At 37.4% G+C, this 26,213-nt stretch overlaps 1 protein-coding gene across 2 annotated transcripts in view; it reads left to right on the forward strand.

Moving 5' to 3' along the window:
* Positions 1-25,949, forward strand: part of LOC148943511 (uncharacterized) — a 193,781-nt gene extending 167,832 nt beyond the window's left edge. Inside the window, exons 14-16 of one of the 2 annotated variants that reach the window (XM_089101355.1) lie at positions 8,348-8,645; positions 21,223-21,430; positions 25,753-25,949. In XM_089101355.1, the coding sequence (XP_088957481.1) occupies positions 8,348-8,645; positions 21,223-21,430; positions 25,753-25,928 (682 nt within the window). In that variant the 3' untranslated portion in view covers positions 25,929-25,949. The remainder of the gene's footprint in view (positions 1-8,347; positions 8,646-21,222; positions 21,431-25,752) is intronic. The other variant, XM_089101356.1, reaches the window with a different exon arrangement.
* Positions 25,950-26,213: the final 264 nt, after the last annotated feature.

Below are 26,213 nucleotides of genomic sequence, written 5' to 3' on the forward strand. Positions count from 1 at the left end.
ACACACACAAAGAGACGACTTACACATAGAGACGACACACACACACACAGAGAAGACAAACACACAGAGACGACACTCATAGAGGGACAACACACACAAACACACAGAGAGACGACTAGCACACAGAGACAACACACACAAAGAGAAGACACACACATAGATACAGAAACATACAAAGAGACGACACATGCATAGAGACGAGACATACACAGAGTCAACTCACACAAAGAGAGGAAACACGCATCGAGACTAAAGACAACCAGATACTATTCACACAAAGAGATTAAAAACACACAGAGATTACACACGGAAACACAGATACGACACAAACATAGATACCACACACTAACAGAGACGAAACAAGCACAGAGACAACACGCACACAGACACGAGAGATACACAGAGATGACTCACACTCACACAAAGACGACAAACGTGCAGAGAAGACACAAACACAGAGACGACACACCCAAAGAGGTGACACACACATAGAAACGACAAACGCACAGACACGACACACAAACAGAGTCATAGTGAGAGAGATAACCAAAAAGTTGGGTTGATCTAGGTTCACTTAGAGTGGCGCGCCACTCTAAGTGAACCTAGATCAACACACCCACAGAGATGACACAGATACGAAACACACATAGAGACGACACACACACAGAGAGACAGCACACACACAGAGACGACACCCACACAGAGACCACACACACACACAGAGACGACACACACAAAGTGACGACTTACACATAGAGTGAGTCTCTGTGTGTGTTTTGTCTTTGTGTGTTTGTCGTCTCAATGTCTGTGTTGTCTCTATGTGTGTGTCGTCTATGTGTTTGTGTCGTTTCTGTGTGTTTCTACTCTCTGTGTTTGAGTCGTCTCTTTTTGTCTGTCGTCTGTGTGTGTTTGTCCTGTCTGTGTGTTATTGGGCTCTTTGTGTGTGTAGTTTATTTGCGAGTGTCGTCTCTTTTTGCTTTTAGTGCCTCTGTGTGTGTTGTCTCTTTGCTTGTGTGTTCTTTGTGTGTGTTTCGTCTCTGTGTGTGTGTGTCATCTCTCGCTTTATGTAGTCTATCTGGGAGTTTCGTCTAATTGAGTGTGTATGCTCTAATTGTATGTCGTATATTTGAGTATGTCGTCTCTGTGTGTAAGTGGTCACTTTGAGTGTGTCGTCTCTGCGTGTGTGTATCGTCTCTGTGTGTGTGTGTCGTCTCTGTGTGGGTTTAGTCTCAGTGTGCGTGTTGTCTCTATGCGTGTGTCGTCTCTATGTGTGTTTCGTATCTGTGTTTGTGTTATCTCTTTGTGTGTGTCTCGTCTCTCTGTATGCGTTGTCTATGTATGGGTATTTGTTCGGTGCTGTTCTCGTGTCTATGTTGGTGTTGTCTCTGTGTGTGTGTCATGTCTGTGTGTGTGTCGTCTCTGTGTGTGTGTGTCCTCTTGTGCGTGTGCCGTCTTTGTGTATGTGCGTCGTCTCTGTGTTTGTGTGGTCTCTGTGTATGTGTCGTCTGTGTGTGTGTGTTGTCTCTGTGTGTGTGTCCTCTCTGTGCGTGTGTCTTCTCTCTGTGTGTGTGTGTCGTCTCTGTGTGTGTGTGTGTGCCGTTTCTGAGTGTTTGTACTCTCTGTGTGTGTGTCGTCTCTGTGTTTCTTTCATCTCTGTGTGTGTGTCGTCTCTGTGTGTGTGTGTCGTTTTTGTGCATTTGGAGTTTCTGTGATTGTGAGTAGTCTGTGTGTGTGTTTCTTCTCTCCGCGCATGTCTTCGCTATGTGTGTTTGTGTCGTGTGTGTGCGTGTGGCGTGTCTGTGTATGTGTGTCGACTCTTTGGGTGTGTAGTATCTGTGTGTGTGTGTGTCGTCTGTGTGTGTGAGTGCGTGTCGTCTCTGTGCGTGTGTCGTTGCTATTTGTGTGTTGTCTCTGTGTGTGTGTTGTCTCTGTGTGTGTATCGTCTCTGTGCGTGTGTCGTCTCTATGTGTGTTTCGTCTCTGTGTGTATGTCATCTGTATGTGTGTGTCGTCTGTGTGTGTGTGTGTGTGTGTGTGTGTGTGTGAGTCGTCTCTGTGCGTGTGTCTTCTCTCTGTGTGTTGTCGTCTCTATGTGTGTGTCGTCTCTGTGTGTGTGTCGTTGCTGTGTGTGTGTCATCTCTCTGTGTGTGTCGTCTCTTTGTGTGTGTCGTCTCTGTGTGTGTGTTGTCTCTGTGTGTGTGTCTTCTCTGTGCGTGTGTCGTCGCTATGTGTGTGTGTCGTCTCTGTGTGTGTGTTGTCTCTGTGTGTGTGTATCTTCTCTGTGCGTGTGTCGTCTTTGTGCGTGTTTCGTCTCTGTATGTGCGTATGTGTGTTATCTCTGTGTGTGTGTTGTCTCTCTCTGTGTGTGTGTGTGTGTGTGAACATCGATGCTCAAGGTAAAAGTTTGAATCAAACACTTTTAGTATATCGAGTGTCCTAATTGAAAAACTACTGCTTTAAAAAAAAATTAAATTTATCAAACGACCTAAATTATTTCATCAGATACGCCAGCACTCATAAACGATCCTTTTGAAATTCTGCTAACAACATCGATTCTCAAGGTAAAAGTTTGAATCAAACACTTTTAGGATATCGAGTGTCCTTACTGAAAAACTACTGCATTAAAAAAAATAAATTAAATTTATCATACGACCTAAATTATTTCATCAGATACGCCAGCACTCATAAACGATCCCTTTGAAATTCTGCTAACAACATCGATTCTCAAGGTAAAACTTTGAATCAAACACTTTTAGCATATCGAGTGTCCTTACTGAAAAACTACTGCATTAAAAAAAAAAAATTAAATTTATCATACGACCTAAATTATTTCATCAGATACGCCAGCACTCATAAATGATCCTTTTGAAATTCTTCTAACAACATCGATTCTCAAGGTAAAAGTTTGAATCAAACACTTTTAGGATATCGAGTGTCCTTACTGAAAAACTACTGCATTAAAAAAACATTAAATTTATCATACGACCTAAATTATTTCATCAGATACGCCAGCACTCATAAGCGATCCTTTATGAAATTCTGCTAACAACATCGATGCTCAAGGTAAAAGTTTGAATCAAACACTTTTAGCATATAGAGTGTCCTTACTGAAAAACAACTGCATTAAAAAAAAATTAAATTGATCATAACGACCTAAATTATTTCATCAGATACGCCAGCACTCATAAGCGATCCTTTTGAAATTCTGCTAACAACATCGATGTTCAAGGTAAAAGTTTGAATCAGACACTTTTAGGATATCGAGTGTCCTTACTGAAAAACTATTGCATTAAAAAAAATAAATTAAATTTTTCATACGACCTAAATTATTTCATCAGATACGCCAGCACTCATAAACGATCCTTTTGAAATTCTGCTAACAACATTGATGCTCAAGGTAAAAGTTTGAATCAAACACTTTTAGGATATCAAGTGTCCTTACTGAAAAACTACTTCATTGAAAAAAAAATATCATACGACATAAATTATTTCATCAGATACGACAGCACTCATATTCGATCGTTTTGAAATACTGTTAAAAACGTCGATTCTCAAGGTAAAAGTTTGAATCAAACAATTTTATGAAATCGAGTGTCCTTACTAAAAAACTACTGCATTAAAAAAAACATTAAATTGATCATAAGAGCTAAATTATTTGATCAGATATGCCAGCACTCATAAACGATCCTTTTGAAATTCTTCTAACAACATCGATGCTCAAGGTAAAAGTTGGAATCAAACACTTTTAGGATATCGAATGTCCTTACTAAAAAACTACTGCATTAAAAAAAAAAATTTAATTGATCATAACGACCTAAATCATTTCATCAGATACGCCAGCACTCATAAACGATCCTTTTGAAATTCTTCTAACAACATCGATTCTCAAGGTAAAAGTTGGAATCAAACATTTTTAGGATATCGAGTGTCCTTATTGAATAACTACTGTATTAAAAAAAAAATTATCATGCGACATGAATTATTTCATCAGATACGCCAGCACTTATAAACGATCCTTTTGAAATTCTACTAAAAACTTCGATGCTCAAGGTAAAAATTGAATCAAACATTTTTAGGATATCGAGTGTGCTTATTAAATAACTATTGCATTAAAAAAAAATTAATTAAATTTATCATACAATCTAAATTATTGCATCAGATACGCCAGCACTTATGAACGATCCTTTTGAAGTTCTGCTAAAAACATCGATGCTCAAGGTAAAAGTTTGAATCAAACACTTTTAGCATATCGAGTGTCCTTACTAAAAAACTACTGCATTAAAAAAAAAATTGATCATACGACCTAAATTATTTCATCAGGTACGCCAGCACTCATAAACGATCCTTTTGAAATTCTTCCAACAACATCGATTCTCAAGGTAAAAGTTTGAATCAAACACTTTTAGGATATCGAGTGTCCTTATTAAAAAAACTACTGCATTAAAAAAAAAATTAAATTTATCATACGACCTAAATTATTTCATCAAATACGCCAGCAATCATAAACGATCCTTTTGAAATTCTGCTAACAACATCGATGCTCAAGGTAAATTTTGAATCAAACACTTTTAAGATATCGAGTGTCCTTACTGAAAAACTTCTGCATTAAAAAAAAAAAATCAAATATATCATACGACCTAAATTATTTCATCACATACGCCAGCACTCATAAACGATCCTTTTGAAATTCTTCTAACAAGATCGATGCTCAAGGTAAAAGTTTGAATCAAACACTTTTAGGATATCAAGTGTCCTTACTTAAAAACTACTGCATTAAAAATAAATTAAATTTATCATACGACCTAAATTATTTCATCAGATACGCCAGCACTCATAAACGATCCTTTTGAAATTCTGCTAACAACATCGATGCTCAGGGTAAAAGTTTTAATCAAGTAGGCCTACTCTAAGACACCCCGCTCCCATCCCTCCTTTTTTTAGAGCTATGATCGCAATGAATGGTACCTGTTATCAGACAAAAATGCCAATTGCCAAAAAAAAAATAAAAAAAAATAGCGCACGCCATGCTGAATGTGCTTTCAAAAACCCATATGGTTGAAAACATGTTTGTTATCGTTAACCATTTCCAAAGATTGATATTGTTACAATCAGAAAAAACGTCAATTGCCAAAAAAAAAAAAAAAAAAAAAAAAAAAAAAATAACACCCGCCATGCTGAATGTGACAATTGTTCCAAATTTATAATAAAAATCTTGCTTTTTGCAGTGTGTTGGAACCGGAGGGGAATCCCCGCTCGTTTGGAAAGGTACCAAGGAAAGGCAAGCAAAACGTGTTTAATCACGTGTAGAGGTCCCATAGAATAACACAGGAAGGAACATAAGGCCATATAACAGCATAGGAAGGAACATAATCCATCCAAATCCATAAGTCGACGCTCCGGAAAGACGCCATAATCCACCCAAATCCATAAGTACATGCCCTGAAAAGGTGTCAAGGAACGTAATCTCCCCAAATAGCACAGGAAGGAACATAGTCGGCTAGAATGAACGTAATCTCCCCAAATAACACCATTATAAGTACTCTAAGACACCTCGCTCCCATCCCTCCAAAAAAATTTTATTCAGAGATTTATTGTTAAAAAATTATCCAGTCACTAATTAAAATCCGTTACGCTCCTATTATTCAAACTTTAATCACTATCGTTCATAGAGTCCAATTTGCGAATTCTTTATCCCTTTTTGCAAATGTCAATCAAACAATTCCGATTGTAAAAGCGTCTTTAATCACGTTGCTTGGAAAGGTATCCATAAGTACATGCTCTGGAAAGGTGCCAAGAGACGTAAAGTACCCAAATAGCACAGGAAGGAACATAAAGTATGCAAAATGGTACTTAGTCCTCTACTCTAATCACAATGAGACTAATCACATAGTCTTTTATGTTGAAGTATTACTAATTTTCCGTTCCAAATGCTTCGTAGACAAACTTCTATTGTGCCTGCGTTCTAAAAACAATCGAAAACAAATTAGAGCAACGGTGTGCTACAGAAGTTTAGTTCGAGAAGAAATTTCAAGTAAAGGTGTGCTTGCTGATTATGTTTCAGACTTGGATAAAGTGCAATTGAAGCTTGTAGGTAACGTCAGACAGGATGTGGAGAGGTGGTTTGAGCCATATTCAGGCGGTAGAAAATCCATTGAGGATGGATCTCAGAGTACTTGACTTTCGACTGTAAAATATGAGGATAACCTTACCAGAACTCAGTACTTTGTCTAGTTTATCGTCTTCAGACGACTAGAATAATCTGAGAGCGGTAAGGATTACCACATGGCATCGTTCAGACTTAAATATATGATTTGGAGATGAGAAAAACTAAGAAAAAACTGCTTCTGATATGAGAAAAATGCTTCTGAGAAGCAGACGGCTTCTGCTTCTGAGATGAGAAAAAACTGCTTCTAAATTCTGTCACAAGAGTGAAAGAACAACAGAAGGTATAGGTGTCTAGATTTTTTGGAGGAGATGAAATTAAACCCTGCCTTTTTGGAACGTATCATTACTGTTGATGGACTTAGGATTTCTGAGTACGGCAAGAAAATAATGCACCAGAGCCAAATATCTTCAGCCTTGCCCAAAAAAGAAAGAATGAAGCAAAAATCACAATTATGCACACTTGCTTCTTTAATATCCAGGAAATTGTCCTCAGAGAGTTCGTCCCTCAAAGCCAAACAACAAAAACAACAATAAAACCTTTATTGAGAAATTCTTGAAAGACTTAAAAAAAAGTTCATGGGTGTTGACCAAACACCAAGAACATTTATGTGCTGGATCATGACAATATGCTCTACCAAATAACCTTTTCAATTAACCATTGATACTGTTCCCATGTTCCTTAAGTCCCATTTTATTCCTTCGAGCTGAGCTCTTGCGACTTTTTCCACTTTCTACAGTCAAAAGGCTCTTCAAAGAACTATATTTAGGGACGGTAAACAGTATTCAATTGTCTGGCGATTTAAAAACTAGAACTTTTTCCAGAATCTGATCTCCAGAGCTACTATGCTTACTTAAAAAAAAATGACATGCTGACCAAAGGTCTGCGTTGCGCAGGAACCGATCTCCTGGTTCAATGCCTCCGGCCGGGAGTGCAATGCATGGTTGTACTCACAGTTTATATAATTATCCAGTATGATCTTTCCCTATCTCACCCATTATAAAAACCCGGACCGAGGTGCGAGTGCTCCAAAGAACGTTTTTGCAGATATAAACATAATCGGCATTAGATCTTTTCACGGGTAGACAAAGAATAATCACCTACTGAACAAGTACTGACAAAACCACTTGGCCGGCTCAACCAATAAGTGGACAATAAGTGCAGAAATAAGTGGGAGGAACTTTTTGTTCGCACCGAGAATGAAGAGCCAGAAATCATCTGCGGTAAACTTACTGGTATATTATATAAACTGTGGTTGCACTATTGTGTCGTCGCTTAAAATACAGACGAGTTTAATAATTTCATCTTTGTGCATACCCCTATACTAAACAATACTTTTAAAATGACATTATTCTATAACTTCCCTCGTATGAGTTGTTTGTATCATGACTTAAAATATATACGGCTTTATTAATTTCGACTTTATGCATACCCCTATACTAAGCAATACTTTTCAAAAGGCATTATTCTATCGTTTTTCTCATATAAATGTCGTATCATTACTTAAAATAAATATGACTTTATTAATTTAGACTTTGTGGATACCCCAATGCTAAGCAATACTTTGAAAAGGCATTATTCTATCGATTCCCTTATATTTCCAACGCGGGAAGCGTGATCTGACGCTTCCCTTGTTTTTCCCCCAGATTTCTCCAGGTACCCATTTAGAGCTGGGTCGACGCTGGCTGAGTAAACCAAATAACCAGCGACAGCAGGACTCGAACCCCTGACCTCAGGATTTCATTTTCGGAGCGCTAACCACCCGACTAGGACGTCTCAAAGAGCTACTATGAACGATGGTCATATCACCTCCAGCAATGTATGCTTCTCAACGCAGTTAATTTGAAGCAGATATTGACAAAGTGTCATTCAGTTTCAATAAAACTTTTTTTAAATCAGTCTCGACATTTAATCAACGCACTTGTATGACTGATTTTTTTAGGGGGGAATGCCATAAAACATATGAATAATGGGGAAATTTAGAAGTCCATGACAAAAACTGTAAAGATCTTGAGTTTTTTAGGAGGGGGGAGACAAAGGCCTCTGCCTTTACCTAATTATCTCAATGATAAATTTAGATGTCAGAAATACGCTTATAATAGTTATTATTCTTCTTGTTACTGCTTCTACTATTTCTCCTAAATGGTAAGGAATAGCTTCCTTTTTTCTTTTTTTCTTTTTTTAGATGGAAAGAAAAATATACTTCAAGTGAAGATTCAAGCAGTGGAAGTGACATTGAAGATGCAGAGGAAATGCAACTACTAGATTTTATCAGCCAACAAGGGGAGAAGACTGAAGATAATATTTCGCAAAAGGTTGCAAGCAAAAACATGGAAAACATAGTAAAGCTTGAAGAATCATTGCTAGAGTATAATGACAAAGAAACTACTGAAACACTCGCCAAATTTGCAAAAGATTGCCTTGATTTACATAATAAAATCAGAAAGAGTCATCAAGTATCTCCTTTGGAACTCGATGAAAAGGTAAGAAAGTGGAAAATGGACTTCTCATACCAAACCAGAAATTCTGAATAACTTTAAAAATGTAAAATATGTGTTCTTTACTACCTTTTTGGTAGTTTTTCGGCACAACACACTTAAGAATGGCCTCTGATCAGATTTTCTATTATTTTTTTATTTTATTTTAATGCCTGCTGTTTGTAATTTAGATTCGTATTGGAAGCAAAACTGACTGTGCCGTAAAGTTTAAACTTACTTGCTCTTCAGAGCAAGGCCGTACCCAGAGGGGGGAGGAGGTAGGGGGTTTGAAGCCCCCCCCCCGAAATGTTTATGGATATGAACAAATTTTATATGCGTTTTTTGAGGTTTTTTGTGTAACCCCCCCCCCAAAAAAAAAAAAGTTTTTGAGTAAAACCCCTCCGAAAAAAAATTCTGGGTACGGCCTTGCTTCAGGGAACTCTTTTCAGATTTTTTTTGCATTCATTTTGCTGCACTTTTAGCAGTCTTGCCACGCAGACCGATTTCTCAGACTAGCTCTTTTCGGCACCTCTTACCAAAGAAGTTTGGTTTACTCTTAAGTATTTTCTCATTTTTCCGGTTTTAAGTTTTTTTACTGTTTAATTTTTCTTAAGATTTTACTCTTTTTTTCTTTTTATGTTTTGTTCTCCTGTACAATCAGAGTTCCGGATATATTCTCAAAATATTCGAACTATAGTTGCATAATTGCTCACTGTCCTTTTTTCATATCCCCTTTTCATGTTTATTCTTCCATTTGTTTTCAAGGGAAAAGCACTGGGGTCTAAGAAATTATTGAATTAATTCTTGTAACTTTGGTTTCCTCAATCCTTTTAACAGGTACATAATATAGTATAATATACAATAATATACGATACTTTATTTTGTTATATAAAGCTATAGATTACAAAACATGGTAACAACCAAAAAACTGAATTTTTTCTACGTAGCACATGAAGCCATATGAACCTCATGAAATAAGGGTGAATGGACTTTCAAAAACCTGTCAGTAGGAGCAGAGGAGTTAGGTAGTTTATAAAAAAAAGCCGTCAAGAATCATTATGTGTTACTTTATAAAGACGTAGACAATAAAAAATGTAATTCTAAACAAGAAACAATCCAAAAATGGTATAGCAGTAAGACAAAAAGATAATTTTTAAATGTCATCTGAGGAATTTTAGTACCGACAAAGCAGCAAATTACTCCTGAAATAAACTGACCTTAAGTCAGCCCGTTATAATCATCACCTAGCAAATGTTCATTAATAATAAAGCTAAGTTTGTGCAATAACCACGCAAAAGATCATTTCATTGTCAATCGGTCATGTGTGATTCATGTATGGTCATGTGTAATCGGTCAATCGGTGTGATTCAATCGGTGGGATAAGCGGCGTCCAAGAGTGATAGACAACGTAAAAACTTAGTCTTTGTTGTATTGTTACAAAATATCCTGTCAGCAGAAAACTCTCACAAATCTTGAGTAGCATGTCAAATGTAGTGAGGAAAATAGCTAATATAATCAGGTCATCACTATAGATCAAATTATTAATGCGCACATGTCCAATACGACACCCAAGATCCAACACCGCTGAGGCAATCATTAAGACCATCATAATAAACCAAAAAAGGAACACAATACACCTCTCTGGAAAGCACCCTTTGCTGGAGAAAATGGAGGGCTCTTCTCAGAAAAATGCAAACGAATCATGAAACACTGTCTTGAAAACCAAAATGAAAGGATTTGCAAGTAGAGGGGGGGGGGATACCAGAATAATTTGAAATATCAAGCAGCTTCAAATGATTTACGCATATCAAGTAAATCATTTTGCAAAAGTCAAAATCCTTCTTTACATCAAGTATAGTCAAAAATGGCTATTAATACTCAATTAAACAAAAAACAAGATTTTTCTAACTGAAAGTAAGGAGCAGCATTAAAACTTGAAACGAACATTGCTTTTTCACCCCTCACCCACCAGAAAAAATCCCCCTGAAACCGTCTGTATACTTCCCAATAACCAATACTATATGTAAACAATGGGCAAAGCTCATAGCTTGCAGCCTTTTCCTCAGGGACAGTGGGGGATCAAGTGGTCCTCAAGGACTTACTTATTATATTTTTCGACTATGTTGAACAAAATCGATATCTCAAAATTTTTATCCGCTGACTTTGGGAAAAATATGAGCGTGGGAGGGGGCTTAGTAGGGGGTTTAGCCCTCCAATTTTTTCAGTCACTTAAAAAGGGCACTAGAACTTTTAATTTCAGTTCTAATGAGCCCTCTTGCGAAATTCTAGGACCACTGGGTCGATACGATCATCCCTAGAAAAAAGACAGCAAACAAATACGCATCCGTGATCTTTCTATAGGCAAAAAAACAAATTCCACTTTTTTCAAGATAGGAGCTTGAAACCTCTACAATAGAGTTCTCTGATACGCTGAATCTGATTGTGTGATTTTCATTAAGATTCTATGACTTTTAGGGGGTGTTTCTCCCTTTTTTTGAACATAATGCAAATTTCTCAGGCTCGTAACTTTTGATGGGTAAGACTAAACAAGATGAAACTTATATATTTAAAATCAGCATAAAAATCCAATTCTTTTGATGCATCTATTGGTACCAAAATTCCGTATTCTAGAGTTTCGGTTACTATTGACCCGAGTCACTCCTTACTTACAGTTCGTTACCATGAACTGTTTGTTAACAGTAGAGATAATGAGCGTGGCAATGAAAGGCGTTTCTTTTAAGTAAGGTGATTTGACAAGAAAAAACTTTATACTGAATAGCAACAGATGTTCAAGTATTTTACATAGGCATAGACAAATCAGTGAGACGAAAAGCATCAGTATTAATGGAAGCCTGCAGGTGGTTTTTCTGAATGGGAACTAAGGCAATTGGCAATAAGGACTAAATCCAAGGATTAACAAACATGGGAAGAACAGTTGCAATATAGAGAGAAACAACCCAGCAATTTTGTAAATCGTTCGAAAACAAACAACCAGAACTTTCAGCCGAGTTTATCTTAAACAATTAGTAAAAGAACATCTGAGCTGGAAAATTTAATCCAGTCAGATCAAACCTAGATCCATCAGGATCGCAGAAAAAAGACAGATATTAAATGTTGACGAATTGCCCTCCACAACTGAAGGTAGAGACCTAGAATAATTAGTGGAAACAGAAATATCTATCAAAATTTTCATTGGAGAAATTTGGAACTAGTTGATCAGGCTAGTATCATAGATTCTTCAGACCTAAACCATCGACATCCAAAACAAAATTGGAATTTCCAAAATCGATGAGTATGGTCTACAAAGCCACTATTTAGAAAGTCATGGTCTAAAAGGCCGCTGCTGCCTCCATGTATCTGCTGAAGAAACCAATGGTGGCTAATTTTATATACTAGTTTTACATAAAAAGATCATTCCGGTACAATAAAACTTCTTACAAGAGCAAAAAAACAGGGAAAAACGAATAGTCACTAGAACAACAGATATCATTATGACGCTGCGAGTTTTATATAATTCGAAAAATTTCTTCCAGCCAAATTTACATGCACAAATCACAGTAAGTTATAATATCTCCATTGAGCACCCGGTTCTTAAGACGGTCAGGTATCATTACATTCATTGGATACATTCATTTTACATACATTACATTAATTTATCATTACATACGTCATTAAATTGAAATCGGTGTAGAACACATGATCCGGTCGACTAAAGTTTTTTTTTTAAATAGTTATACACATGCAATTTATGATGTCTCCATTGAACACCCGGTTCTTAAGACGGTCAGGTATGGCTTCATTAGATTGAAATAGCTGTAAGGTTCAGGATCCAGTCCACTGAAGTTCTAAAGAAAGATTACTAATAGACTCATTTATAGTGACAGCCACACATTCTGTGTTAAAAACACATGAGACAGGGAAGTGTTCTGAAACTATAATCTTGCTCAAGAATTAAGGTTCACTTGTGGTTAGGAGCATATATTCTGAGGCAATGTAGTTGTTAGTCCAAGACCTAGCATCTTACGAGTTACATACGCGAAGATCTATTTCTAAGAGAAACACTCTATCAGCAATCTTAAGATTATTAACACAGATGTATTTCTGAGCATATTCATAGTTATTTAATCAGTAATCAGTACGCCATAAACATCAGCAAGAGTGTGGCTCAGCCATAAAGTGTTTATAAGTGTAGATTAGATTTCTGGGAAGTATATTGGCATGTAAACTTTCAATAACTGCAACTTTCCTTTCTACGGCCGAAAAAAAACGCATTCTGTCTAAGCAAAGGCTGAGAAACTCGAGAAGGAAATTCCTTTCATATTAGTAGGAGTTAAGACGGTAACAACTGAATTTCACATTGCATCAACATTGTATCAGTGAGACTTGTTTTTTTTTTTTTTTTTTTTTTTTTAAGTGAGACCAGAATGGGTTCTGACAAAATCGGAAAAATATTCCGGCAAATTTGCAACTAAAGCAACTGGGAAAAGAGGTATTAGACTAGCATGTACGCTAGCTGTTTCATTTTGATCATAAGAATCAAAACAAAATTGCATGTAGAATTTTGGAGTACCAGTATGGATAAGAAAATCAAAGAGCAAAACAGCTCAGAAACAATTTAAATGCGATTATACATTTTGCCGCTAGTCACCACGTTTCGCGAACCGAAACAATAATCAACTCTAAAACTTAACAATCTAAGCAACGAGGACCCTAAAAGTACTTTAGAAGTAAAAAATGTAGTTCGCCATGTTGGCATGATAAATGCTGCTAGTCAGAGAACTCCGCAGCTACATTTGAGTGAGTTTTAAAAGCCCAGCCCACAAAAAAACATGATTATAGAGGAAATAAGACAAATTGAACACTATTTCTTTACATTTAACACACTAATTTATAGGCCAGATTTAGATGGCGTTAGTATATTGCGACCAGATATTATCATAGGCAGCGCAATCACGCTGCCTAAATAAAGAACAATGTTGGCACAATGTGTTTTTTTTTCTTTAGACCATGGCACTTCGTATCGAAGGTGTTGTATTGAAATGAGTGTGCATTGTCAGTTTAATATATATATATATATATATATATATATATATATATATATATATATATATATATATATATATATATATATATATATATATATATATATATATATATATATATATATATATATATATATATATATATATATATATATATATATATATATATATATATATATATATATATATATATATATATATATATATATATATATATATATATATATATATATATATACTATATATATATATATATATATATATATATATATATATATATATATATATATATATATATATATATATATATATATATATATATATATATATATATATATATATATATAAATATTTATATATACTGATATTTAGTAATCAAAATGTTAATATTATTTGATTTATTAAAGTTACAAAAGTAAATATATTTACATTTTTTCAGTAAAGTGCAAATTATGTTCTGGCCTTGGGAAGGCATAGGGGTTTTGAGCCCTATTCATGTTAATTTCTGCTCGTTTTGAGTTTGACTCGGTTATTTGTTGTAATTTCTGTTCGTTTTGGGTTTCATTTATTTATCTATGCTGATTTGTAGTATTTTCCCGCTTGGTAGATTATTTCATTTTATTTTTGCTCAGTTTTTGTTTAATGGAGTTCTTTACTTTTCTTTGAAAAACTCATTTTGCGGGAAAAGTTTTTTTAAAATTAATCTTATGTAAAAACTCAAGAAATAACACTCTCGCGTACTAATCTTTAGAATGGGAACCTGTGATTACATAAAAATTCTGTCTGACAAAATTTTTTGTTATTATTTTTCAGTAAAGCTTATTTTTATTTATTCAAGTCCTGAACGAAAAAAAAAACGATTAAACGATGAATCATCTTTGCGCAAAACCTATGAAAAGCTTCAGTTATGTGCTAGGGTAGCGTGAGGTGTTGCAGTAATCTTTAGTCGGCTTCACTGACCGAGGTGTTGAGGGAGCAGTATTTTGATTGTGCTTCTTCACCATCAATAAAATGTCGTAGTTGTCAACCCCTCAAAATTTTAAAGTGGTATGTTTCAAGTTGATTAAAAAACAAAAGAAATAAAAAGCTGAGCATTATCCTTAAAGACGGTTTCAAAATAAGCTCTGCCCTTAGAGTGATCTCTAGTTTTATTTTCTGACACCCAATAAATGTTATTAGTTTCAAAATGCACCGTATATCCAAGGAAATGCTTCAGTACTTGGCCCCAAAGCATACATCCCAACACAATCTATGTTATTATTCCTGAAAGTGCATTACGTAAAAGCAAAGTGTACAATACTTTGCCTTGAAACCTCTAATTGTTTTGTGTGTATTTCAGTGGCGTCAATTGGGTCTTAAAGAAAGCCTTTTTTTATATATTTATTTGAATGAATGAATGGTTTTTATTTCCTATCATAAATAACACAAGGTTACACAACGGAGTAATGAAAAAAAGAAAAAAAAAGAGAAAAAGAAAACGCAATAAGAGAAAAAACAAGACTTCAATAACAATCTATATAAGCATACTAAACTCGTAATCAAACTAGCCTACGATAGCTCGGTACATATCATGATCAGGATTGAGCGAACGCCGAAATCGGACGATTCACTCAGTAGCTGCAGTAGTCGGGTCCGCAACGCTGTAATTTTTCGAAACTCTTGAATTTCTCTCCCATGGCGTAACACTTAACAGATATTTTGCATACTTATAGTAAACCCAACGGACTGAGCGCTTATCTGATTCGGTGAAAAGAGACCAAAACGGCGACAGTGACAAAACATGCAGGATAACGAACACGGAATAAAGCCTTCCGAGTATATGGCGGTTATACATACGTTTGCAGGGTAGGAGTAGTCCGTATGCTTTGCGTGCCTTTTCTGAAAAATGCTCAACCAGTGCTTCACGAGTAGACCGCAGATCTGAAGCGATCGGCAGTCCAAGGTAAGTGAGAGATGGCTTTGAGCTCACCGCAGTGTCACCTAGGAGCACGCTAATCGGGGTCGAATCTTTCGCGTTGCGACGAAAAACAACTACTTCACTTTTGGCAGCGTTAAAAGCTAGCCCAATCTTAGCATATTCATCACTCAATATATTGTAATTATCCTCAACCCTTGAAACAGACCTACTTGCGCTAAGTATATCATCAGCGTAATTAATGAGCGACACGTCTATACCTAGATATATCTAGCACGTTTTGGCAGATTCTTGAGGGACGATAATACTGTTGTTGTATAGGGGAGGGGAAGTAATGGAGCCTTGCCGGATACCTTTACGGACAGGTATAACTACGGTGGATACCACCATACCGCGATGAGTGGGGACTTTAATCTTCCCTCACAGTCTCCTATACATGATCCTCCATACAACGACAACCGAACAGTCAACTCCACATTTGCAAGCAGAACTAAGTATATGTGCGTGGACACCGGAGTCGAATGCTCTACGTACAACGGGGCTTGCTAGAACAAGTGTATCATTATTATCGTGAGCACTGAGCAAAAGATTAGCTATCAACGAATGAACATGCTCGCGACTAGTACCACTCTTAAACCCGAAGTGCGAATCGGGTGTATAACAAGCTTCACTTAGGTCACCAAAAACAAGCATTTCCATGAGTTTGCAGAATACCGGCGCAACAGTTATGGGGCGGTATGATGAACAGTTCCTGGGATCATTCCCTTTTTTGGGAACTGGTGTAACGACGCCAACACAGAAAAGATCGGGGACAAGACCGCAGGTAAAGATCATCTGGTACATAAGAGCAAGGTGATTTAACACACTGTCACTCCCAATAGCCAGATGCATTCCACAAATATTATCATCACCTCGAGAATACTTCTTTTTCAGTTTAGATAACATATGACGGATACTAGAGACAGTAACAACGAACCCAACACTTCGTTCATTTGACGCTAGGAGGGAGTCGAGCTCTTTTTCGAACTCTTCCTCGAGAGCCTTGTTCGGCGGTGAGAATTCGTCGGTGAAATATTTATTCCAGTCACTTTCACTTGGCAAAATTTCTTCTTTGCGAGATTTCGGACTCCTTTTCTTTTTAATATACTTCCAGACTGCATTTGGGTCACCTTCAAGCACTTTGCAATTCTGGTCCATTAAGTCGGTTTGGTGTTTAGCAAGGGTCTTGGCGAACTTTCGCTTAGTATATAGCCTGATATCATTCAAGACACCTTGACGAGGGCGCCCGCACTCGTTCCATAGTGTATACCAGAATTTAGATCGACTACAAGACTCGGACAACTGTACATTCTGAGACCATTGTGGATTTTCACTTCCGATTTGAACTTTTCGTGTCGGAACTGCAGCCTTTTCGGCACAGCGTAGGGCATGTGTAATTTCTGCACAGTAATTGTTCAGGAGTATCTGCTTCTCATTATTGGGAACAGGCGAACCTTGTTGAAGCAGTTGAAATGGGACCTTTATCTTTTCAAGTATATTATCATACACGGACTTGAAAAGCGCAGAGTCGGCTTTTCCCCACTCAGATTTTACCACCCATTTAGGGTGACATACATCGGGCGAGTAGGTTTATTAGTGACACAGAACATATTCGAGATGGGTAGGTGGTCGGAAGCACAGATGCTTACTTTTACCCTACATTTTCCGTTTGTCTTCACATCTGCAGAGCACAGCATTGAGTCAAGGGAGGATAAAGAGCCAGAGTTATGTACATACGTGTAGTCCAGGTCATTTTCAAGTACACGGAGACTTTCACAGGCAGCAACCAGAACCTGAGTTCTCGGGCTGTTGTCGCACAGGTTACAGTTCATGTCTCCGGTTACAATGCATGACAGTTTTTGCGTAACACATCCGTCAACTGCTCCACAAATCTGTCCACAAGCAACATTGAATCTTGCATCAGATTCATCGTCACGATAATCCGTGGGCATATATACACAGAATAGGGCTGTATCAGCAATTCGGACACCGACGAAGAAATCAGACTGCTTGTACAAGGAAGGATTAAGACTTCGGCGTACCAGTATTGAAATACCACCAGAGGGTCTACCTCTGCCAGAACCCTTTGCAGGAACACTGAATACACTGAAACTGTCATTGACCTCAAGAAGCTGAAGTCCTTCTGCTGTAAGAAAGTGCTCCTTTAGACAGACTACGTCATATTCTTGTACTAATTGCTCAACCAGAGGTAGTTTATCCAGAGGTCCACCATTCATGTTCCATGATACAACTTTAAGTTCAAGATTATTCATTGTTTTAACGCTTTCTGTGCTTCAGGGCATTTAAAACTGTAACAGGGATGGTTTGTCGAACCACAAAGAGCAAATTTGAGGGGGTTCTGGCAGGGATTGTCCTTTGAGCTGGAGTGTTTCCCAGCGCAACGGGAGTACTTTGGCGGATTTGGAAATGCCTTTGCTGCGTGGCCGAAGCATTGACACTTGTAGCACTGGATTGGCATAAATTTGTATTCGTGAATCGGCAGCCGCTCATGCCCAATCACGGGGGGAGACTTGATTGCACTCTGTGGGTCTTCACGCGAATCAAACTTCAATTTGAATGACCTGGTTTGTGCCTATTCCAGAAGCTTCGACACATTTCGACACTAAACTGCGTAAGTCCTCTTCTGAAATACTAGCAGGGACGTGGTGAATTATCCCGAAGAAAGAGGGGCTTTTTACTCTCGCGACAACGGAATTATCGGTACTGGTAATAGCCTGTGCAATGGAATCGGCGGTCGCTTTGTCTTTAACGGGAACGCTCCAAGCACTCTTACGAGGCCTCAGTTCGACGATGTCACTGCTTGTCTGTCCGCAAAGTCCATTTAAATAGTCTTTCCGTGATTCGGGATCAGTCAGTCCTTGGGGCGGATTCTTGAGAACTACGGCGTAAGTCTGTTTATGCTTTCCGTTATTCTCTCGTGAGTGATAGGGATTGCGCAGCTGATACTCAGACTCGACGAAACTGTCGAACTTTCGGCATAGCTCTTCCACTTTTCTCGTCAAAGTTGCACTTATTTCGCCAGGAATAATCGGTATGTCATCAGGTTTGTGTAATAGGAACCACGGGAGCAAAATGTTTTTTTCGTCACACATCTTAAAAACTTTCATGATGTCCATGACATTATCCGAACTTTTGTCTCTTGCAGTCACTCTCGTCGCATAATCGGCTTCATCTCAAATCACCTATTTCGCTTCCAATATATCCGCATCGGAGAAATGTGATACTGCACTTTTGACAATACTGTCTATCGGGTTTCCAGCCTTCCTCGCCCGCTCAACAAAGTTCAGTACAGCATTTAACACAAGCTTCACGCTCGCCATTTTGCTACGGAATGATTATTACGAAATCCGCGAGCAATTAAGGCTTTAAAGATTTAGCGGTAGATAAGACCCGTGGGAAGTGCAACACACGAATCACCTTATCCCAGCAGTTTAAGGATAAAAAATCCCGCTAGTACTGTACGGCCTCTTGAATGTTCGTTGTTGCTCGCTTCTGCACAGGCTATCTCTGAAAAATGCAGCCCGAATTATATCGCCGAAAAGGGCAAAATATACTGTCTAAATTTGGCAGCTATGCAATATTTGTCAACTATGTAACTTCAATTATTCAGATGAAACAGTGATGGCAAAAAAAGATAACGCTATATGAAAATAGCAGAATAAATGGCTTGCCAGTATATATAAGAAAAAAAAAGATGGTGATGGTGAAAATACCCAGAGAGAAAGACCTATACTAGAAATTATAGAAAGTCCCTCAACTACTACTCAACTAAAAATCTGGAATTAGAGTGTAGAAATCAATATGGAAATAACCTCAAGGTAATGCAGAATCTTTATCCCATTAAGGGCAAAGATGCAAACTCAGCTACAATAACTCTATATATAACATAGATGTATATAACATTTGTAAAAGCCATATTTACTCCACCAGATCTTGAAATGCACGTTTGAATCCCCCCTCCCTAAACTCTCATAAATTGACGCTACTGTCATATTTGATGGTCCGTAAGACTAGATTCCGTGTTGATCACCGTGTAATTTCCACTTACTTACTTCACTAAGGGTTTCAAAACTGTTTCATTGCGTTGCACCACTATTTGTAATCGTTGCATAACCATTTGCGTAAAGACAAATTTCCCTTTCCTAAAATGTATCTGTAACGAATGAAAGGTAGACCAATTAGGACAAGTGTAAAACCCCTTGTCCCTGAACGTGAACTGGCATTAAAATTCATGCTTGAAAGTTATTCATTGGACCTGTTAATAATTAAATATAAAATTCTTCCATGATTTTGATTGAAACAGTGTACCGCATTTCTGCCTTTTTACTGTCTCACTTTGGCTCTTTAGTCCAAATTGAAAACTTTTGTGCCATTTTGGTTCAAAACTTACCCACCTTTCTGCCAAAATGTCGAGATGAAAGGAGCTTAGGAAGGGGGCTGATAAGGGACTTCCACAGGCTCACTCTTCGCTGTCTGCTATTTTCTGCCATGTATAAGGCCTTAGCTAGTGTTGGAGGGGAGAATTGTTGGCTAATTTGTTTTTTTGTGTATACCCTGACAAAAGAAAAGAAAAAAATTAAAACTTTCAAAAAGGGGGACTCACAAATGACTTTTTCTAGAAAAAAATGATTTTAATCGCATCTTCAAGGAGGATTGATCAGCAGTTAAGCGAAATTCAGCCCTAGTTACAATTATTTAATTGTTAAACTGTTAGATATAAACGAATTTTCATTCGAGAAGCTGAAGAGGTGATGCTAGGTAACGAGTAACGAGTAGCTGAAGAGGTGAGTTAGGTAACGAGAAGAACGGTGGGTGCAGTGAGGATGTTAAAAGTAGAATAGCCAAGGCCCATAATATTTTTTCAAAATTGAAAAAATGTGGAAGAATAGGAAGATAAGTCTGCGAACCGAAATTAGAATATTGGAAGCTACAGTGACGACAGTGATCAAGTATGGTTCTGGAGGGGGAGGGGGCTCCAAAAAACAAATGGTATTTGCTAGATTGTTTCCAGAGAAACTGCTTACGGACTCTTTAGAGCACCGAACTGACTCACTGTATCTCAAACAGTACGCTGTATGGAAAGTGTGGTTCAATCCGACTCTAGGACTTTAATGAGAGAAAGGATGAGGTGACTGAACCAGGTTCTGCGGACGAAGGATGACACATTGATAAATACTGTCCTTTTTGGCCAACCGTCTTGGGCCAATCAAAAAGCAGGTTACCCCTGAGTGTGTTTGGAAGCTGTCGTAGGGCCATCCCTGAATGAGGTTTTAATATAAGGACTCTTCAACAGTGTTATGTAAGACAATGTAAGAAGTCTTTAGTCTCTTCGCCATGAATTATCTTCATTCTAAGTAGCTTGGCCGATGATAGAAAAATTATATCTTTAATTGAAATATTTTATTTATAAGAATATAACTCAAAACCCATCTTGCCGAGTTTAGGATATTTAACTTTTAATAGTGCACAATTGACTAAAACCAAATCTGTCTGAAACTTTAACTTTATCTCATTAACGATTATATTCCTGCCAAAAATATAAAATAAGAATTTATTTTATTTACAGTTGATGGAGAAGGCACAAAACCACGCCGAAAATCTGGCCAACCTGGATTATATGCAGAATTTTTTATTCGAAAAATACGGAGAGAATGTCTTTAGTCGCTGGTCCTCTCAAGGAAAAGTTAGTGTAACACCAAAAGAAATAATCAATACATGGTATAAAGAATCGAAAAAATTCAACTACAATTCTGAGCCACAAAATCTAACCGCAGGTAGTTTCTCTACTAGTAATTCAAGCTTTTTTTCAGCTTTAATCAATCTTGACACTGCATCCCCACGCCGTCATTTAGATATTCCAGTTACGCTATTTTGAATTCATGCCTACACATCGTGTGTTTACAATACCCCCTGCTCCTTGCCCAAGTCCAAAGTTAAGGCTCACGAGGTCCCTCAACACCTCCTGAAAGTTTTAGCTCGATCTCCCGAACCATTCATGGAACATTATGAATACCCTATTTTGCTAGCCCGAGTAAATATAGTGACTTTAGATTTACATTACTACTTCACCGTGAGTTGATTCTAGCCCCACAGGAGCTTGGAGTGCCAAAACGGCTAGGCAGACTTGAGATACATTATTTTTAACGCTTCTCTGCCCCCTCCCCCAGGTTAAAATTGGAAATCTGAATGTCCACCTGAAAAAAATATTTCCTGAAAGTTTCAGCTTGATTCCTCAAGCCGTTTCAAAGACAGTGCAGACACGCTATTTTGGGGCTACGCTTCTTTGCTGTAAATAGATCCTAAGTCCCCGTTCAAATACATTTAGGTTGACTCGAAAAAACCTATTTAACTCCCCCCCCCCCAAACGCACAATTTTAATTCCCCCTGCCTCTTCCTGCTACTACACTACAAACTTACCTAAAATACTACTTTTACCTAAAAGTTTCATCTCTATCCCCTGAGCCGTTCCTGAGATATTACAGATGTAATATTTGGATAACCTGAATGCCCACATGACAACACATTGTGTCTTTTGATTTACCTTGCTACTTATTTGAGCATAGATTATAAATTCCATAGGAGCCTGTAGTGCAAAAGCATTTGATGAATGAGAAAAAAAAGTGTTCAGCTCTGTGGAGGTTATGTTGATTCGGAGGCATATTTATTACGTCTTCCAACGTTTCTGAACAAAATAACTATCTCAAAATTTGGTTCTAATATAATGAGAATTACGCTGGTTGCCCCCAAATCACTTGTGGCTCTTAACAAGGGTAATAGAATTTGAAGCTTCTGTCTCAGCCCTTCCATGCAAAGTGGCAAGGAACAACAAATAATAAAGCAACACATTGAAGGCATATGGCTCTTTACTAAAGCAGTGCTTACTACGCAGCCTTTGAGGTGAGGGAGGCTACCACCCTTACTCTTTGGCTCCTGTATTTCTTCTCAAGTTTACGTGCTCAAGCAACACTAGCGGGCACCCCTTAAAAATATCATGGGGAAGGGGGATCTGAAATATCAAAAATTAATTTTATCTTCATCATTTTCACGTTTTCTTAATTGATTTCTATGAGTCAATCTTTTTAAAGATGATTCTACCCATCCCTCCCCCATCTGTGCAGGAAATTATAATTTTACATCCCTTTTCTTTTCACATTTATCTGAAAGACCTCTCCCTTAATTTAGAAGATGCACTCTTTCAGGCTCTAGCTGCCCCCAATTCCCACTCACAGAATGATCAATTGGCCCTTCTGTCGAATTAATGGTGCGTAACTATACACCAGTATATTGAAATCTATGTAACTACAACTGAATCATCTTTGTAAAATGAAACCGAATCTATATCATGATTACAGTGGTCGTCGTGATAGCTGCAACCTAGTTAAGAACGAGCCACGGCCTATGGTACTCAGAAATTTGAAAATGTAAAAACTCTCTAGTGAGGAAAAATAGCTACTTGTAGCTGATAGATGGAAGGCACTATTTCGATTAGTCTTAATAGTAAAAGCTTGTTGCGAAAACAAATTTATGGGAGTTTCAAAAATACCCTGAACGGACTCAAAAATAGTGTAAGGTCGAAACAAAAAGTACCCCGTTGGACTTGCCGTTTCCAAAAACTCCACAAAACTTACAGCCCCCCTATCCATCGGAATTTTTGGCACAACATCATATTTGTAATTGACGAGTTAAGCGACTTAACGAAGAATCAATTTTTATGCAATATTATTTTCAATGATCATGGTTGCAGCGACTGCTGCAACCTATTGAAGAACCAAAAAAGTGTCTAATGAGAAAAATTGACATTTCTAGGTGATTCAGGAATAGTAGGTACTACTTTGATTAGTAATAGATCGGTATGCCAGACAAACACATTAAAGTTATTAGTGCTATTGTCGAGAATAACAATGCTGCGGTTGAGGTAGGAAGTGAGGTTATTAGCTGGGCATGGGCGTACGGAGGGGGGGACAGCTGCCCCCCCCCCCCCTAGACCTTCAAATTTACATTAGATATGGCTGAAAAACAGATGGTTTGGAAAAAGCAGTTGATAAAACTCCATAACACTATCGACTGCCTCCCCCCTAGACAATATGCTGCCTAATCCTGCCTACGCCCATGTAGCTGGTTTCGTATTAAATCAGCAGTTTATCAGGGTTCTGTTCTATTCCAATTATGTGGATCATTTTCATGAACTCTGTCTTAAGGAGCACAGGAAAGGCAATTGGAGAACTCAAAATCAAAGAGGAAGTAAAACTTTCCTGGACTTAGATTATGCTGATGATTTAAGCATCCTAGATGAAAGTGTGAGCAAAATGAATGAACTTTTAGAGGCTTTACGTGTTCAGGGTGCTAAAATACTTTTGAAAATTAATTTTTAGAAGACTAAGTCACTAAGGCTAGGAATATGTTAAGATGGAAAGGTGACGCTGGGTATGGAAAAGATCGATCAAGTTGACAGCTTCACTCACCTAGGTAGTATTATTAGTAAAGATGGTGGGTGCAGTGAAGATGTTAAAAGTAGATTAGCCAAGACCCTAGGTATTTTTTCACGGTTGAAAAAAGTTTAGAAGAAGAGGAAGATAAGTCTACGAATCAAGATTAGAATATTGGAACGTATAGTAATGAAAGTGGTCAAATATGCTTCCGAAACATGGGTGCTCCGAAAAACGGAGGAACATTTAATAGCTGTTTTCCAGAGAAACTGCCTACGGGTTGTTTTGGATACCCGACTGAGTGACCGTATTTCAAACAGTTGGCTGTACGAACAGTGTGGTTCAATCCCGCTTTCTTGGGCTATAATGAGAGATAGGTTGAGATGGCTAGGGTACGTTCTGCTGATGGAGGATGACAGATTGCTAAGGATTTTTCTTTTCGGCCCGCCATTTATGACTAAACAGAAAGCAGGTTGTCCTCGGTTGCGGTGGGAGTATGTCGTAAAGAAAGATTTAAGAGAAATGGGAAATTCCTGGGAGTGGGTAAAGAGAGGGGCTTTAAATAGGTTAGGATGGAGGAGGAGCGTGCGTAGCTGTATTGGCTTCAGGCGGATTAGTGCTGCGGTGAAATGTTACTAGTAGTAGTAGTAGTATTTCGATCAGGGTAAAATAGTATAATTTTACATCAGAAATAACCGTTAAAACACATTGTCTATAAAAGCCGTTTCTTTTGTTTAGACTGGATATATCTTCAAAAGTGAATTTGGGTGTAATTTTCAGAATTTTTTGGCGTAATTTTCATCAAAATCATCAATTGATAATACGACCTCTAGGACTGGGATGACACAGCGATAAGTTTTTGATAATATCAGATCGATTGGCTGTACCACAATTTTCACTGACGGATATTTTAGCCCTCGCCAAGGCAGAGTTGTGGTTTTCTGTCACTAAAAAACACTGGGAAAGAAAACAAACCGCCAGTTGGATATCAAAAGCTCGTACCTCCATAATTGTAAATTTTCAGATGAAGAAAAAAAACCTAAGAACTTTTTTATTTCCCCTCTGATAACCGTAAAACAAAAACGGATTGATATGTAAAATCAATATATATCAATCCGTTTTCGTTTTACGGTTATCGGAGGAGAAATAAAAAAGTGATGAGGTCTTTTTTTTTGCTCTTATGAAAATTTACAATTATAGAAATACGACCTTTTGATGCCCGAGTGACGAAATAAAAACAAAACATATCCGTTACAATCCCTCTCATGATAAATATGAAATTTCGAATTTCTGTAGGTAGGGGCTTTAAGTCAATGCCTTAGAGCTTGCTGATATGCTGAATGCTCCCTCTTGGGGATGTTTTCTCTCTTTTCCTGAAATTATAAAAAAATTTCGCAGCCTGATTACTTTGGAATGGTAATTTCAAGATTAAAAAAGATTTGTATATTCGGAAATACCATGACAGGCACATTTTGTTGATGTATGTATTATTATCGAAATTCCTCCAAGCGCTATTCAGAGTTTCGGATGGCTTAAGTACAAGCCGCTGTTTACTTGCAGTTAGTTATCCCAACCTGTCCGAAACGAAGTAAAATCATGGCGACCTTGTATTACAGTACTTATTTTCGTCATTTCTTTAGATGAATTTTTATTCCTATTTACTTTTCCAGGACACTTCACTCAAATGGTATGGAAGAAAACTAAATATCTTGGAATAGGAAAAGCCGCAAGTAGCAAATCAGGACGTATATACGTTGTTGCTCTATACGATCCGCCTGGAAATTACAAGGGATATTTCAAGAAAAATGTTTTTCCTGACAGCATTATTGATTATTCGGAATGCTAAGATTACATTGAAATCGTTTTCCTTTTTAATTCATAGCCTGATCAGGAGAGTATATTTGTCTGGATTAATCTCAAAATATTCACAATACAGGATGGCCCAAAAGTAACCAAACCTTATTGTTTGCCAGAAGTAAAAAAAAATAATAACAATTATAACAAAAAAGTGCTTCAAAAAGCTAAAGCAAAAATTTAAGACCAAATTTCAAACTTATAATTCTAATTTCATGTTCTGGAATTTCAAAAAATCAAAAGTATATATACATATATATATATATATATATATATA

Source organism: Artemia sp. Qi Xiang Cuo, chromosome 15, assembly GCF_049724085.1.
Source record: "Artemia sp. Qi Xiang Cuo chromosome 15, ASM4972408v1, whole genome shotgun sequence".
Taxonomy (NCBI): Eukaryota; Metazoa; Arthropoda; class Branchiopoda; order Anostraca; family Artemiidae; genus Artemia; species Artemia sp. Qi Xiang Cuo.